The sequence below is a fragment of the Acomys minous genome (assembly GCF_964271855.1).
Source record: "Acomys minous genome assembly, chromosome: 4".
In the NCBI taxonomy this organism is placed as follows: Eukaryota; Metazoa; Chordata; class Mammalia; order Rodentia; family Muridae; genus Acomys; species Acomys minous.
The window spans coordinates 34,331,250-34,349,247 of NC_140486.1; the positions used below are offsets into that span (position 1 = coordinate 34,331,250).

The following is a 17,998-nucleotide window of genomic DNA, read 5'->3' on the forward strand; positions in this document are numbered from 1 at the left end:
ATGCCCCGCCTCCTTTTCACGCCCTTCTAAGCGCAGCTGCGCACGCTTCCCCTGAGGGCAGCAGTGTGTTGGGTTTTCATTCTCATTCACCTGCAATCGTTCCCAGTTTCCTTTGACTTCTTTTTGCTCACCAACTCTTTTAAGGCGGGTTAATGTCACAGACTTGTGACTATCCCATGTTTCCTTCAGTGGCTAGTTTCTATTGCATTTTACTATGGGTAAAGTACGTAAGCTTGTATTTCAATCCTTCACGATTTATTGAATTTCTTACATAACCCAATATATGCTCTATCCTAGAAAGCATTTTCTGTGCACTTGACAGGTGGGTGCGTTTGAGTGTCGTGAGGGACAGTTCTTTCAGATGAATTTCAGGTCTGGTGAATCAAGTGGGCAGCATTTAAGCAAATAAAAATGCTATCCAAAGAATAGAAGGAAATATCATGTTTCTTCTCTGAGGTTGAAACCAAAATAACTTGCCTTAAACGCAGGTAACAAGAATACAAACCACCACCACGACCAGCAACAACAATAAGAACAACAAAAAAACCCATTAAATTCCAGCAAGATACTTTTGAGTGCTCAAGCCAGAGCTTGGAGTTATTTGAATGTTAAAAAAAGACTATCTTGCCGGGTGGTGGTGGCGGCGGCGGCGGCGCACGCCTTTAATACCAGCACTTGGGAGGCAGAGGCAGGAGGATCTCTGTGAGTTCGAGGCCAGCCTGGTCTGCAAGGAGAATTCCAGGACAGCCAAGGCTATGCAGAGAAACCCTGTCTCAAAAAACCAAACCAACCAACCAAACAAACAAAAAAAGACTGTCTGTAAGGGTGTGTGTGACGTCATGTTATCACCAGACCAACCAACACTTTGCCTTTGGGCTTAATCAGAATGACCAAAGCAGTTAAAAAAACAAAACAAAACAAAACAACAACAACAACAACAAACCCCAAACAAACCAGAAAAGTAGTGAGATTTATTTCATTCCATGTTTGTTCAGGTCCTAAAATAACTCCTCTGCTAATCCCATTTTAGAAAACAGACTGCCTTGGAAACCAGACCTTTTGGAACTCTTTCTCCCCACCGACTGCTTAGCCATTTCCAAATGGCACAAACTCCCAAGGCAGCCACTCCTGAGTCCCCTGGAAAACACTCAATAAAGTCTGTAATGTAACGGACATAACTATGCTCTGTTTAAGGAGACTGAGAATGAAGGAACGGTGCTCATAAGCCCTGTTATGACTTTAAAGCCCTCGTCTTTGATGATCTTTATTTTCTTCTGGTTTCTGGATGCTTCCTGTCAACTGAGGCACACTAGGCAAGAAACCTGGGCCACTTTGCACCAAGTATGCTTGCTTTAATGATATGCACCGGGGCTCTCAGTGCTGTTTAATTTTTAAAGGTACTTATCTGTGCATGCGTGTTTGTATGAGCACAAGCTTCCTGAAGCCAGGGATGGATCCCCTGGAGCTGGAGTTACAGTGAGTTATGAGCTACCAAGTAACTGATGGGAACTGAACTCTGGTCCTGTGCAAGAGCCCCAAGTGCTCATAACCACTGGACCATCTCTCCATCCCCCTCTTAGAACTGTTTATTGAGGAAAACCACTATCAGTTTGCTCTGTGTGTTCAAAACAAGCTCCTAAAACAACGGACTGGTGGCTTCACAGGAGTCTCAGTTTCGCCAGTGTGCAAGCACACGGAATGAACTGCAGGTATCAGTTCACACTTGTTAAGGGAGAGGAACACTTGTGTGAAATAGTTTTCTTATTGCTTTTTGCTGAATAACGATGGAGCAGAAGACCACTTCCTCAAAGCATTCAGAAGCTCAAGATCCCAAATCTGAAGTGGGTTTTTCTTTAGTTCAAATTAGAACAGAAAAGTCTGCTTAAGCTTGCAGACCTATTAGTGATCACTGTGCTGTGGTGGCTAAAGTTTAGGAATAAATCGACACCTCATGTGCAGATAGCATAGAAGCTGTTCACACCGAGGGTTGGCCTAACGGCGACTAAGTTTCTTGTGCATAATGCTGTAAAAATTTTAATCTATCAAAACAGCTATAGGGCATATAAGTTAAGAAAAGATATGCTCTCATCCCACTGTACACCCAGTACCATCGATTTCTTTATAACAAATATTTACTATGCAAATTTAAAGTCCTACTTTACCATGAAGCAAAATGAAATAATACAACATATTTTTTAAACACATACAACCTTACTGATCAGTAAATGCATTAAAGTTAAGAAGATTCAGCTTTGGGGCTGTAGAGATGGCTTAGCCTTTAAGAGCACTGGCTGCTCTTTCAGAGGACCCAGGTTCAATTCCCAGCACCCACATGGCAGCTCACAACTATCTGTGACTCCTGTTCCAGGGCTTCTGACACCCTCATACATGCAGGCAAAACACTAATGAACATAAAATAAAAATAAATTATATATATATATATATATATATATATATATTTCAGCTTTGGATATAAGATATATTAGAGGCATGATAGAAATATGTATATATTATATATATATATATATATACTAAAATGTAGTGCATTATTTAGTGAATTCACAAGTTGGTTTCTTTAGCCAGACAATCCTCCTATTTAATGCAATTCCATTTATGAAAATGGCGTCTGGCTTTTAGAAGACCCAGCTATCATGTAAAGCAGTCTGTATGCAGAAGTACAAGATGTATTATATTTCTCTGACCCCCACGTCTGCCTTCTCAATAAGCATGACTGGATTCTACATTTACCCGCCAAAGATCCTAACAGTCATTTCAGATTAGTTGCTGACCTTCTCATGACACACTGTATCTCAGACGTTCTTAACAGAGCGCTACAAAAGTTGCTGTGTTCTTGGGTTACAGTCCAGGTTTTTAACTCTACCCTGGTTGGCATTAGTTTGTGTACCCTTTGACAGATAGCATGTTGTGCTATCTCGGAGAGCTAAATACGAACTCCTCAGTGAGGCTGTAAACAGTCTTGATGCTAACGATATTTAAACTCAGATTTGATACACTGAAAGCCCGCATCATTGTGAGACACTCCTATGAGCTAGCCTCCCTTAGCAGCACACCTTGATCTAATTCTCCTTGCCTCTTATTCGCAAGTTAGGAAAAACTGACAGAGTCCCTGAGAGATCCAGGTGTGTGTAAGGATCCAAATTGCAATCACTATGATTAACTAAAAAAAAAAAAAAAATCTTAGGCCTGCAGGGGGTCATCTTATTTTTCTCTCTTTGTGGGTTGATTTGGAGATTATCCTTGTTGGATAATAAGCTGGAAAACCATCAAAATCTCAGCACTATGGTGACTGAAATGATTAACTTTCTACACATAACACATTTGTTTGCAGTTTGGTTAATACATTATGCTGGCCTCTCCTCCTTCCAATAGCTCAGCTCACAAGATATAACTTCCTACATATAACACATTTGTTTGCAGTTTGGTTAATACATTACACTGGCCTTTCCTCCTTCCAATAGGTCAGCTCACAAGATATCTTTAAAGGATGGAGGCCAAACCCAAAGACAAAGCCCATAACATCTCAGCCCTGAAATGGTCACCTTGATGGCCAGGCCTGCTGGAGTCAGCTGCTCTGTGTTCCGTTCATTGAGGCAGTCTTCGCCCATCAGGGACGTGAGGTGCTGCAGGCACTCTGCATGCCCCTTGGACGCAGCAATGTGTAAGAGATTGTTTCCATTTTCATCATGAATTTTGTCCAGATTGTCTGCAGCTAGGTGTGGCTGGAGAGAGAGAGAGAGAGAGAGAGAGAGAGAGAGAGAGAGAGAGAGAGAGAGAGAGGAGGGAGGGAGGGAGGGACAGACAGAGAGACAGAGAGACAGAGAGACAGAGAGACAGAGAGACAGAGAGAGAGAGAGAGAGGAACTTCAGTCAATAAATCAGAACAAGACACAAGATACTACGCAGCAGGAAGGAGCAGCTCATAAGGGCTCTGGCGGCTTTGCAATGATGTAATTCGTCAATTTGTCTTGCCAGTGATAAGCTTTAGAACAGCAGTTCTCAACCTATGGGTTTTGACCCCTATGGTAAACTTCTATCTCAAAACCTATTTACATTACAATTCATAGAAGTAGCAAAGTAACAGTTACAAAGTAGCAGCAAAAATAATTGTACTGCCTGAGGTCAGCACAGCATGAGGAGCTGTATTAAAGGGTAGCAGCATTAGGAAGGTTGAGAACCACTGCTCTAAACCGCACAATCTCAAGGGACAGGTGGTTGCCTGAGAGACAGTCACAGGGCTAGGACCGACGAGCTGCGAAAGTTTCCAGTTCCTTTTTTAGGTACCTGAGGTGAAATTGATGGGAAGCAACAGATTCTCTGTCTTTGCCACCACACTGCTAAGTCCCCGAGGGACAGGGCTATGCTTTATTGACTGTTACAGGTTTGTTCAATGAATGAAGCACTTGTTTTGAGGGTCTGACATGTCAGGCTGGCTCCCTTTACATGGTACTAATGGCTGTGGCTACTAGAACTTTTGCAGTGACCTCTAGACAACATCAGTGAGTCCCGAGGGGTACCTGGGGTATCCACAGGCAACTTGGTTCTTGGGCTTTTTTGGAGGGGTACCTGGGATTATCCACAGGCAACTTGGTTCTTGGGCTTTTTTGTTTTGTTTTGTTTTGTTTGTTTGTTTTTGTCTCTAGTGAAGTTCACTTTTCTGAGTATGAAGTGTTTGATAGGATCTTTTGGGCGAACTGAGGGGTGTTGGCATTTGGGCTTCCTGAAGAGATGGGACAAATGTAATGAACCACAGAGAATCAGAGGGAACAGCCAGAAAAAAAACGGAAAAGATTTTCAAGAGAAAAAAGTTACAGCTTCATTTGGTTAAATCATTCCATCATACTGGCCCACTAGCGATAGCAGGCCAAGCGCATTTTAGTTTATCTGTGCACTGTTAGCACTATGGGGAATCACAATGCCGTGACGCGGTGATTTTCCTGAATGAGACTTTAATTATCATCGTAGTAGGAGCCCAGGCTCGCTCCTATTTCATCAGTGTCTGGAAGCCAGAAAGGAACAGTGCGGCAGATGGAACACTATTTTAGCTGAGCTTTTTCAAAAAGATGTTTCTCATGCCAAGCAACTCTGTGTCTGGAGTCAGTAGAGACGATTCTTCAGGTTCCCTAGGTACCCAGGGCTGGAATGAAGTGAAAACCCCCGCGTGGGTCAGAGAACAATCAACCTCTAGGGGAAGCCATATCTGCAAATGCTTTCCAAGCCCCTGGTCCAAGCCTTCTGAATAATGATCAGGGTGAAACAGAGAAGCCTGTGTTCACAGGCCCAGCAGGTCTGCCATCAGCTAAAACCTGAGTCCTCAGAGAAAGGAGCATGGGGAACCATTTGAAAAGAAATGGGGGTGGGGGTGCCGGGGGTGGGGTGGGGGAGGGGAGGCATTATGACTCAACTGGAAAACAGTGCTGGGCCCTTTGTTTTGCCTTCCTTCTAGATTAAGTGTCTTAACACTCTTTGGCAGCCACTTGCGTCCCCCTGTATTAACCTCCTAATCTTAGAGTTTAAACCTCACATCTCTCAACTAAAGCAACAGGTAAAGATTTAGCAAGCAACAAAACAAAGGAAGCGAATATGAACAAGACACATGCCATAGAAAGTTCTTAAAGAACTAACAACAAAAAAAATAAACTTTACAAAAAGGATGTGAAACAACACACTGTAGTAAGACCGAGTCTGTAGATCAATTAGGCAGGCAGTCAGACAGACAGACAGACAGACAGACAGACAGACAGACCGTACTCACCAAGAGTGATATCTGTCCTTCTTTGACAATGTTCAGTATGCTTCTTACTTTCTTCAGGTACTCAGCCCTTTCTTCTGTGCCTTGGGCATTGGTCCAGTTAATGCCATTGATGGGCTCTTCTGGTTTGGCCCCGGCTGCTGAGGACGGCAAGTGGAAGGCCCTAAGCTTGCAGTCTGGCCCGGTCCTTTCAATTTTCCGACCATGGGGATCACTAAAGACCTTGTTTAAGAAGTCTTTACTGTGGCTTTCTGACTCATATGCAGGTCCGCATTTACCCAGAGCAGGTGAGCTCTCACATTCTTCCGTGGGGAGCTTGTGCTGGTCCCGGCGGGCAGGCGGTGCTTTCCGTAAGTGAGGGCTTTTCACGGGAGAAAGAACACAAAACGGCGTCATGTTGGGTGCGGGGTTCTCAGTGCTTCCGATAGGGCAGGCTTTGGCAGAAAGGCCATTGATGGTTGTGCATAAACCCAAAATCCTTTTTTCTGAGGTCACCTTGGTGAGCGGGGCCAGCTGTTGACTGGATTTAATGTAAGGCACATCCAGAATCTCATCCATGTCAAGGTCATAGTGCTCCAGCTCGCCCAGGGCCTGGCTAGGCTCTGAGCCCTTCCCTGGCAACCCCCCGACTCCATCTTCAGGGCTGAGCTCCTCAGGCTGGGGGCCATGGTCAGTGTCCCCCCCTTTCTGGCATTCCACCATATTGCTCTTTTGGTCGTCATTTTCACTGCTTTCCACAGTCTCTGGCTGGTGTTTGAGTGGAGACACCCGCTTCACTGGGCGGAACTTACTGTACACATCAGCAATTCCAGTGGGCTTCTGTGGGTTTGTAATGAGAGTGGAGACGCCACAATTCCAGCTAGAGCTAGAAACTGTTAAAAAAAAAAAAAGAATAGAGGATACTAATATATTGGAATCTGAACACAGTTTGTCCACAAAGGTAGACAAAGGCTTCTTAGGTTATGTTCCTAGTAGGCCCCTGTGTGAGGGGATACTCCCAAGAGGACATACACCCATAAGACCAATGTTTCAGGCTTACCACTGCAAGGCAGACAGTGGTAAGAAAGTTATAACATACTGACTCAAAATTAATTAAATTAGCAATAGTGATAAAAGCAGAAAAATAAAATAAACCCCAAGAGATATTTTATTACTGGGTATCTCTGGTACTGTTTACATGTTTGCCATCACCCTATAAAAATGAAGGAAAGAAAAATAAAAACAAAAACAAACAGGAATGGGCTTCCAAATTAAGCTAGTGAACAAGTGATACACACACACACACACACACACACACACACACATACACACACACACACACACACACACACACGCATAAGCATGTACTTGCCTGCACACACATCTAAAACATAGTTTGTCATCTATAAACTCTGTGACTTGATAGGTTTCTATTACATGGATAGGGACAGAGAAGAAAGGCATAGATGGCCAGGCATTGATCTATCTGTGGAGATGGACCATGGTTGAGTCAATCCATCCTATAATAAGTATCCTAGCCAACCATCACGCAAGGCCACATCATGGTGCTCCCCAGCCCATGACACAACAACATAATGTATTTCCTTTGGGCAGCAGAACATATCCTTAACAGCAACTCTGCCCTCTGTTTTGGGAAAGGTAGGCGCAAGTTGGAGCAAGAGAGGGAAGGCAGATGGATACTCAAAGCTGCTGCCTGGGGGCACAACTCCCAGTGAGGCAATGAAGCTGCAGTACTCTCAGCCTCAGCAGGGCTATACTCTCCCCAAGACACTCCTCAACTGAAGGCAGAGGGCCCAGCACCCTTGCAGGCTACTTTACAAGTTTGTATTCTTCTGCTGTTGTTTTCTTTCATCTTCTGTCAGATGGGTAAGGCTTCCTATCCACTTTTCTTTATCCCCTGAAACAAGTGCAGGTGGGAGGGACTTGATTCCAGGGTAAGCAAACATGCATGGCTTTGCTGTCCGGTACAGCCAAGGAGGGAGAGACCCTGAGACAGCAGGTGTGCTCAGGTTTGTAATCTTTTTTTTTTTTTTTGATTTTTCTGTTTTTTTTCTTCTTTATTAATTTATTCTTGTTACATCTCAATTGTTATCCCATCCCTTGTATCCTCCCATTCTTCCCTTCCTCCCATTTTCCCCTTATTCCCCTCCCCTATGACTGTTCCTGAGGGGGATTACCTCCCCCTGTATATGCTCATAGGATATCAAGTCTCTTCTTGGTAACCTCAACCTAAGGCACCAGCCAAGGACAATACAGGCGGTAAACCTTAAACCCCTACCCAGATCTAGACAATGGACAGAACACTCTCCACAGTAGAGTGGAGAGTGGGATATTACTTTCTCACATACTCTGGTGCCTCACCTTTGACCATGTCCCCAGGTTTGTAATCTTTACAGTCGCCTCTGGCAATGACTGATTCTTACAGTTGAAGGGATCCTTAATAAAGTCACCTAAATTGCTGCTACTAGTCATTGCTGGTGCTGAGATGTGTCCTAAAAAGTGTTTAGAGAGCTTAGGAGGTGAGTGCATGTCCTGAGCTCGCCTACCACCAGCTCGTGGGTTCTGATCTCCAAATGGACGACGCGGCATCGCATTCAGAAGGTCTGTACTACACAGTCCATCCCGAGGCTTTTCGCCTCTCAAATTTTAGAACCAGAGAAGAGAACACTAAAAGCTATGGGAGGAGGGCTGGTTCCTTCCCAGCGAGCAACGTATAGCAAGGGGTACCCAGAGGGAGGAAATGCATCTTAGATGGCTGCAGACTCCAGGCATTTCGCGGCTGGGGTTCTGAGCCCTACACAATGCTTGGCCTGGGGCAGGCAATTAGCAGATACAAGTATGTGAACTTGAATCTCACTCTGCACAACTCATTCACTCTTTTAACATGCACAAAGTGAATCCTTCTGAGGGATGTGCAGCTTAATTTCACGGGGGAGGGGGTGTGTGGATAACCTCTGCTAATAAACCCAAAGGCGTGATGATCGCTGGAAAAAGCTAGATTCATTAAAGTCATTTATGAAGTGTCACTATTTAAAGGCAAAGAACCATAATGCCAACCAGTTCCCTATAAATGTAACATTTTTTAATCTTTTATACATTCTTTTCTTTTCAAAAATACAATGCTATGAAAAGTTATATTTTTCCAGAAATTTCTGCCAAACCATTTTCTTTGCCTTGATTCATATAAAGCAATAGGGGGAAAAAAACAACCATGGAGCTTATAAGGTATAAATAGGCATTTGATTTTACTCACTAACTTTCCCCAAGTCTATAAAGATTATGGGAAAACCTATTCATTGACACTCTGAGACACATGCTTTTGTTTATCATGGTATCTGATGATGTTTTGTCAACTATGTTGACTTCTTCAGAGCTTCTAAAAACTATGAATCTTGGGATGTATTAAAAATATTTAAAGCCCCATGCCTTAGTGGGTCAATACAACGAATGTGCTTTACTGATATATTTATGTATTATATAAGGTCACAGGTTCAGAAGGCCACTCTTTTATGTTGGCTTTATTTACATGTGAACTTTTTTTTCCAAGTGATACAGGGAAATGGGTACCATATGTTTCCCAGCTGTTTTGTTCTGACAGGAGCCATTAAGAACGATCTATGTAAATGAATTCTGTCTGTGTTTTATGAAAACACTTCTCTCCACCGAAAGGTCTAGAAACTGAAGAAGGAGTGTCAACATTTGAGTATGTTGTCTTTTCCCTCATTCAAGCCCATGGCTGTTTTGCAGGCTTGGGGTGAAGTCTGTGCCTGCTAGGCTTGACTGCCAAGGTTAAAGTCCTGCTTATAAAAAAAATGAACTAATGGGTTTCATGAGAATGTTCAACTCTATGGCTATGACACATACTTGGATGAGCAGAAATGCAACAAACAAAAGACAAACACATTTCCTTCTCATAAGCTGGATAAATACAAAGCATACAAAAAAGATTATTAATGGCGGGAAAGATTTTCCCTTTCAATTCTTTAAGTACCAACAAACTCACTTTCTTGTTGTTTTGCTCCAGCACCATCATAACATTCTTGTCATCCATGGAAACACATTTTATCCTAACAATGGCAACTAGGGAGATTTCTGAGGCTATATTTCTTTTGCAGAAATTACATACAAATTCTTGACATGTGAACATAGGTTAAATCACTGAAATGTTTTCTTAATCATTACAAGTTCTGTTGGAACTATATCTTTTATTTCTCTATCCTTCAAAACTGCTGGCACATTGCTTACCTAAGTATGTTCTTTCTTTTCTTTCTTTCTTCCTTCCTTTCTTTCTTTCTTTCTTCCTCTCTTTCTTTCTTTTTTGGTTTTTTGACTCAGGGTTTCCCTGTGTAGTCCTGGCTGTCCTGGAATCACCTTGTAGACCAGGGTGGCCTCAAAATTACAGAGATCTGCCTGCCTCTGCCTCCTGAGTGCTGAGATTAATGGCCGGTGCCACCATGCCCAGCTCCTAAGTATATTCTTAATGATTTTTTGATTTTAAGTGTGCTCATTTTTAATATCTGAGGGCAGAATTTGTCTACCTGATGGAGTTACAAATTTTGTAAAACCATCAGTAGTGAGGTGGATGTTTGCAATGGTGACTTACAATCTAGCTGGTATTTGAGGAAGGAAAGAATATATTGAACCAAAAAATCCAAAAATAAATAAGCTTTGTAATAATGAGTCCTTTTTTTTCTAAACTGAGGTGAGGCTCTTAAAGATAGCAAGTTATTGATGTGGCTCAGACAATTAGAAGGTATACTGCATAGTGGAATACTTTAAGGCATTCTCTTAAGATATTCTTGCCAGGCTGTGGTGGAGCACACTTCTAATTCCAGCACTCAGAAGGCATAGGCAAGCATCTCTCTGAGTTTGAGACTATCTTGGTCTACAGAGTAAGTTTCAGGACATCCAGGGTTACAGAGAGAAACCTTGTTTCAAAAAAACCAAAACACGTTCTTAAGTTAAATTTCCTCATCTGGAAAATAACAAGGTTAGACAATATCATTGCTAAGATCTGATCCACCCTAAATATCTCTGATGAGGTAGAATGTCTACAAATAACAGGGTTCTTTATTCTGACTCACAATGAAACACTATAATTCTTTTGGATTCGTGCATTTTACCAGATCCTCACAAATTTATAATTATGAGGCCGAGATGATTGCTGACACATAATTCTCTGGCTCCTAGGCTTGATAAATTGTTTTCTTTAAGAAGATAATGGACTGTTTGGTGTTGCCATGGTAGACCTAACTTTTAAGACTAAACATCAATGTTGGCTCCTAAAATGTCCATTTATTCTACTTCTAAATATGGAGATGTGTCCATATTAGAAAATTAACATGAGACGGTGAGAAGACAAGGAAAGGATTATGTCAAGTTTAATGGATTCTATTTCCCATGAGAAGCAATCTGGTCAAATTTATCTTAATTCTTTAAGTATAAATAACAAATGACCCACCCATGTCAGCCTTAATGTAGGCTGTTTTAGAAATATACCCTTATTCTCCAGCATTCCATCTCCTTTCTTTTAATCTTTTCTTTAAAGATATAAGGTCTCATGTAGTCCAGGATGTCCTTGAGCTTGCTATGTAGTCAAGGATAGCCTTGTGCTCCTGCTTTCATGTCTTGAATGCTGAAATGACAGGTCACTAAAATGTTCAGTTTATGCGGCGCTGGGGATCAAAGCTGGGGCTTGTTACATATGAGGCAAGCATGTTCCTAGATCTCTCCATTTCCTTTAGTTTTCACTGCAGTAGGTGAGCCACTGGGATTGTTAATGAGCCATGAGTTACCATTGGTCAAGTGAAATCTATAGTGGACCCATTGGAATACAAGCACCTGAGGATCTCCAAAAAGTGATGGCAGGTGGCTTCCCTCACCTCATGACCATATGAAGAAGGGTATGAGCCTGAGTCTTAGTGGGAACTACTTTGAGGATGATCCTCCCATCCCCGGTGCTGCCCTACAGATTAGTCAGTAACCTGATCCAAGGGATGGCTGAGTGAACTCTGGCCCTGGAGAATTGCTTCAGGACATTATTGTGGAAAGAGTGATGTGTGTAAAAGGAACATGTGTTTCAGGAATGTTCTTTGGGGTTGCTGGCTCATCCCTTTCACTGATACCACATGCCCTTTACCGAGGGTACCCTGAGGTTGAAGGGGAAGTACGCATGATTTCATCCTTATAAATATCCAGGTCATTGATCCACTCACATTAGGCTGTGAGGAAAATGTCATCAATTTGGGTCTTAAACCTGTCTTTAAAAGGCTACTGATATCAAGCAGCTGTTATTGAACATGTCAGGTTCATGCTTTATTACTCCCAGAGCTGCCCATTGCTATGCAGCCTTGCTCAGATAACCCTGCAGCCCATCTGTGCCTGTGTCTTTGTTCTGAGAAAACTTCCTGAAATACTCAAGTCCTGTGAACCTGGATAGAAGGGCTAGATCTCTCCCAAAGAGGCATATTCTATCATGAAGCCAGGCTCAATATTTGGACAAGGTTAAATCCTTAGGTTTCCAAAGAACTGTGTCCACGGAACGGTAATTGGTAGGTCTGAGGGAAACACATACTTTCAGGGTTATTCTGTCATGCAAAAAGCATGCTGGCCTTCATTATGACATTAGCAAAACCTTGCAAGTGGATTAAGTTTTGTGTTCATCCTAGGCCCATTTACTCGGTTCCTTTCTCTCTCTCCCTTCTCTCATTCACTCTGTGGAATTGTCCAGAGAGACACAGTGAAAGGCCAGTGAAACAACTCATCAAGATGAGACACTTGGAAAAAGACAGCTTGGGAGTAAGCTGAACATGCTTTCTGCATGTAGACACACACACACACACACACACACACACACACACACACACACACACCTCTTTTAACTGAAGGTGGTGATGTTTTATAGTGTTGGTGTACTGCCGAGGACAAAACACAGAGTTATGGCTGCTCCTTGGTAAGAGAACAGTACAAGAGGTGAGGGCAAACAGAGCAGGCAATGGGGTAGATAGGTGTGCGTGCATGCGTGCATGCGTGTGTGTGCGTGTGTAGTATGTATCCTCCTTTAGGAATTAGCTATGTCAGTACACACTTCACCGACATTATAACAAGTGAAAGGAGATGAAAATGTGTTTTCTGAATTCCACAAATAGTATCTCTGTTGGGATTTTCCTCCACTTTTAGTGTTTTAAAATTGCCAATACATCCATGTCAGACTTTCTGTCTTTCTGAGCACAGGCAAGTGCATGATTTCATCAGAGATTTTTTTTCATAACAGGTCTTGAAGATGGATGGGCAATTCTTATGCATTCTCACTGGAAAATAAATGAGAACTCAGGGTATTTTAAGTATTATGTGGAAAACAATACAGCATTCTGATTTCTCAATCAGGAAGAAAGTTGCCTGACTCTAATTTTCCATAGCACCAGAGGACCATTCCATCAAAACTAAAAGTACTCCTTAAACGGACAGTTCACCGTCTGTCTCTCTGTTTGGGTTCCATGTGGGTCACAGAATCCCAGCAACCAGTGGCAAAGCATGGTTGGACACTTCAGATCCCCTTTAACTAAAATCCCAACATGAGGTCTTCCTAAATGTAGGCGACCTTCTAGTATCAAGCCACGGTTTGGAAACAAAAGGGCAACACTTTTTAATAATAACACTTCTAAAAGACAGTTGAGCAGATTTTTTTCTACCTTGTTCATCATTGGGAATGTTAAACCTAAACTTAGATTTATCTTATCATTGAAAATCTGTTTATCTAGCTGCCAACTCATTCCTGGCTAAAGCTATTGATCTCCTTTGACTATGATCAGGAGCTGTAAGAACATGACAAAGGGCGTTCAAGCATGTGACAGTAGTTAGTGGCAGGCAGAGTGCCAAGGTGTTCCTCTTACCAGATCGATTTGTTAAGTAAGTAAGCATTTGCTAAATTCTGTGTACAGAGTTCTCTTCTCCCCTGCAGGGAAGAATGAAATAGATACAACTTTGTCTAGACAATAATGCGCGAACACAGAAGAATAAAAATAATATAACAGAGGGCAAAGTGCATTTTATGAAAATACCCTGGGGAATGAGGGCAGAGGACAGCTGAGAAATCCCACCTAGGAGGCAATACTTAATCCAAAGCAGAGAAGAAAAAGCCAAATACATGATAATGAGGGCAGTAAGAAAGAAAGTTTAATTTTGTGATAAATTGCAAAGACCTAAGCAGCAGAGGATCTGGCAGATTGTGTGTCTTCTCATTGATGAACCAGGAAGAGCCACGGTGAAGGGCTGGACATGAAGAAAAGGAAAGCCATCTGGGGTTAATACACTGGCCCCTTTCATAAAGGGCACTAATCTCATTCACGAGGGCTCCACCCTCATGACCTAATGGGATCCCCCAAGATTCCACTATAAGTAAATTTAAAGGAGTACACATATTCATTCTAACTCAGAGGCATGTCCAATCTTTTGCCATTCGAGAACCATTCACTTACTTAAAAGTCACACAACCACCCTCACAACGTCTTAAGCGAGTTTATGATTTTTGTGTTGACCTGCATTTGTAGCTATCACCCACTGCATGCAGCCCAGCTGGACACTTCTGGGGGGCAGAAAGAGATTCCCTGAACATAGAAGACCAAGGGCTTATGGATGGAATGAAGTGGGGAATAAAGGAGGAAGAAAACTCCACCTTCAGCAACACAGTGAGTTGTCTGGTAAGCCAAGAACTATTTAATGTAGTGCACGCCCAGAGGGGAGTCTCTCTCTTCCCCCCCACCCCTCTCTGAGACTAATCCTCTGAGAAGCATGTTGTAGATCAAGAACTCCTCTGGAAATTCTGAGGACCGTCTAATGTAGACACTGAGTAGGCTGCTGCAAAAGAAGCAGGAAGTCAAGAGTAGCAGGCGGAGGGGACGGGAGAGATCGAGAGACGGCAAGGAGAGAGGGTGGCCCTAGGGGAGAGTTAGTTGTACTTGAGGGTTGGCGGTCGCGTAAAGAACCTGTAAAGGAGAATGAGGACTATCAACGTGTTAGAAAAGAAAGCAGGAGGGAGGTAGTAGTGGCCAATAGGCTCAAATACTTATCAACGTGTCCATGGATTTTATGACACAGAAGCGGCGCTGTTCTCAAGGGAGGCGACTCATACGTAGAGAGCTAGAGATGTGGCTTTCCCATACCTCTATAGAGCAGGCTGATTGCAAGGACTGCCGGGACCAGAGAATGAGTTCAAGGTCAGCTTGCACAACTTAGACTTGGCCTCAAAATACAAAGGCAAAGGAAGGCTGGGATAAAACTCAGCGGTAGAGCAAGCACCTAGCATACATAAGGCTCCACTACAGTCCTCAGTACTGCCACCTATTATTCCTGCACTTTCACACTCAAAGAAAGGGAGAACAAAGAATCCTCAGACATTTCAAGTGGAGACACAGTATAAAGAGCTAGGACGTAAAACGGTTTGTTGTGGGAGGTGCTGGTGTAATCTAGACCTTCACTGTCTCATCTGGAAACCTTTGGTTATGAAACACTTAAGGTATAGTCGGGGGCATGCGCCAATTGACAATAGTTTTAAGACACTGCCCAACTAGATGTTACTGGTCTAGGTAGTCAGGTAAAGAGACCTAAGGGGTCACCTTTGGGGGTAAGAGGAGATGGGGGGGGCAGACTCTCTAAAGGAGCCTGGATATATTTGAGTGGCTGATGTGACTAGAAAGCCGAAGGCTGGGGGACAGGTGCCAGGCAAGCTCCCTGGTCCAGGAGCAAATTACTCCAGGCCTCCTGTGGCCACAGAAAATTCCCAATTGCACAGCCTTGTGACCATCTTTGAAAACCACTACCTGGGGGGAAGGAAATAGGGCGGAAGAGGGAGGGACAGTAGGAACAGGAAGATACAAGCGAAGGATAACATTCAGGATGTAATCGGAATAAATTATAATAAATTAAAATTAAAAAGAAAACCATTACCTGTCTTTTTAAGCTGGGAGAGACATGGCAGATAATTTTTGATGACACTGTTGTGTCTAGTTAAGGACAATGGGTTGGATTCCAAGTGATTTAGGTCAAAGTTTCTTAAGTTTGGGTGTGCATAAATAAACAGCCCTGGACCACGTGTGTATATTGCAGGCTCAGAACTTGGGTGGGGGCGGCGGGTGTGAGTCTTGAAAGCCTGTACAGTCTCAGTACTGGGTGATGCTGCAAGCACTTGGCTTGTTCCTGTACCACACTGAGATGAGAGGGTCGAGCTGAGCAGATGTCACACAGGGATCGCTAGTGACAATGCTACCCTCTCTCCAGAAGATCCTTTAACTCTGAGATTCTAGGGTTCCATTATGCGAATATTTCTTAGCCAACAGAATCTCTCTCTCCACTCTCCCTGTCAGGGAGGCAAGTCTCGGGGCTTCACGCATCCAAGGCTTGCTCGAATCTTCATTTCCTAAGTGCGAGCACTACAAGCTTGCACTACGACTCCTGGTTTATGTTGCTAAGGATAAAACCCAGAACTTCATGCGTGCTAGGCAGGCACTCTATGAACCAAGTTGTATTCCCCTTCCCACCCCTACGCCCCCTTTCCAGGATAGAGGCAGAGATTGCAATGGGAAGACAGACACCCTTTAGCAGCAGACACAAGAGAAGCAGAGCATGTCAGAGATGTGCCGAAGCTTACAAATGGCATCTTTCAACCCGCACAGTTTTGCACTGGGCTCGGAAGGAAGGCGCGCCAGGGGTTGCACCTCCTGAGAAGAAGGTCTCTGCAGGGCCACACTCTTGTAAAGAGGGCTTCTCGCATGTGCACAGCTTGTTCCGTCCTGTCTCTGAGCTTCAGTTAGTTCCCTTCCCACACTGCCTGCCTGGTGATTTCATTTGCCTTTCTGCCTTCCTGTCCTTCCTCGTTGCTTATTTCCCCCGCATTCATTTCTACCAAGAGCTTTCTCTAACGACCAGTTGGGTGGATAGGAGTTCCGTAGACTCCAATAAAAATAAACCAAGTGACATGGACAGTTGGAGGCACCTCTGCTTTCACAGGAACACTCTGTGGCCCACTCACAATTCTGGCATGCATTCAAACTCCATAGCAACAACAACAAAAAAAGCATCAGGTGAAACTGTCCTTATAATATAGCTGCAGGCACAAAAAGAGTCTCAGGAAAAAAGAATAAGCTTGAAAAACACAGTTGTTTCAGTGACAAGGTTATAGTTTTGTTTACTTTTTCTGTTTTAAAATAGCATATCATATCACCTTTATAATTATACTATTGTTAAGGAAAGATAAACATAAGTATTACTTAGTCAGTTATTTTTTTTATAAGAGTCTCAGTGGGAAGCCCAGGGTGACTCTGGACTCATGATCTTTCTACCTCACTCCCTTGAGCTCTGGAATTAGAATGATGCAGCCCCACACCTGGCTAAGAACATACATCTGCTTACAAGGTTTTACTGTTGCTGAATAAGCTGAGATTTTAAGAATACCTAAAGCTGTATCATATGAAAGTGTTCATTTCTGTTTTTTTTTCCAAGATGTATTTTTATTTTTAAAATTATGTGAATGCCTGTGTATCTGTGGGGAGAGTATATGCATATGAGTGCAGTTGCCCACAGAAGCCAGAAGAGGGCATGACATCCCTTGCATCTGGGGTCACAGGACACTCTGAGCAGGCCAAGGTGGGTGCGGGGCACTGAACCCAGGTCCTTTCCAAGACCAGTCCTTGTTCTTAATCACTGAGCCACCAAAGTGATTTTTTTTTCAACTTAGAGCTTAGAAAACCTGTTTCCCTATTCTTTGGAGTCATTTCATGTTACATCATGGGAAATGGATGAATTTGCAGGCTTTTTAAAATTAAAACTGCCTAGCTAACTTTTTACTTTCATGCTTGTAGCCTTAAACCTTACTACAAATTGAAAACAGGAGGTTTATATATTTAGCAACATTAACTATGTCACAGCAATGTCCACAGGATACATTTGATGCCAATTTATTATTTTAGGTGATGGCTAAAAATCCTTGAAAATCTTCAAACACCATGTAAGTGTTTGTTTTCGTAGCTTCAGGATTTGTCACAAAAAATTGCAGAAACAGGGTCTAAAAATATAGCAAATTTGTAATGCTTTTAAGAACGTACAAATGACTTTTATAAGAAACCTAGTTTTGGAAAGAATGGTTTCTTTTATTCTATGTCATACAAGCAACAATTCGTATTATTTAGGCATTGGAAGTCGTTCATTGGAAGTTGTTCAGAACCTGTTTTCAGA

The 17,998-nt window shown here is 42.8% G+C and overlaps 1 protein-coding gene across 8 annotated transcripts in view; it reads right to left on the reverse strand.

The window, feature by feature from the left end:
* SNCAIP (synuclein alpha interacting protein) overlaps positions 1-17,998 on the reverse strand; it is a 138,409-nt gene that overhangs the window by 32,017 nt on the left and 88,394 nt on the right. For all 8 annotated transcript variants that reach the window (XM_084779406.1, XM_084779405.1, XM_084779408.1 and 5 more), the window contains 2 exons: positions 5,774-6,642; positions 3,561-3,740 (listed from right to left, as the gene is read on the reverse strand). In XM_084779406.1, the coding sequence (XP_084635532.1) occupies positions 3,561-3,740; positions 5,774-6,642 (1,049 nt within the window). The remainder of the gene's footprint in view (positions 1-3,560; positions 3,741-5,773; positions 6,643-17,998) is intronic.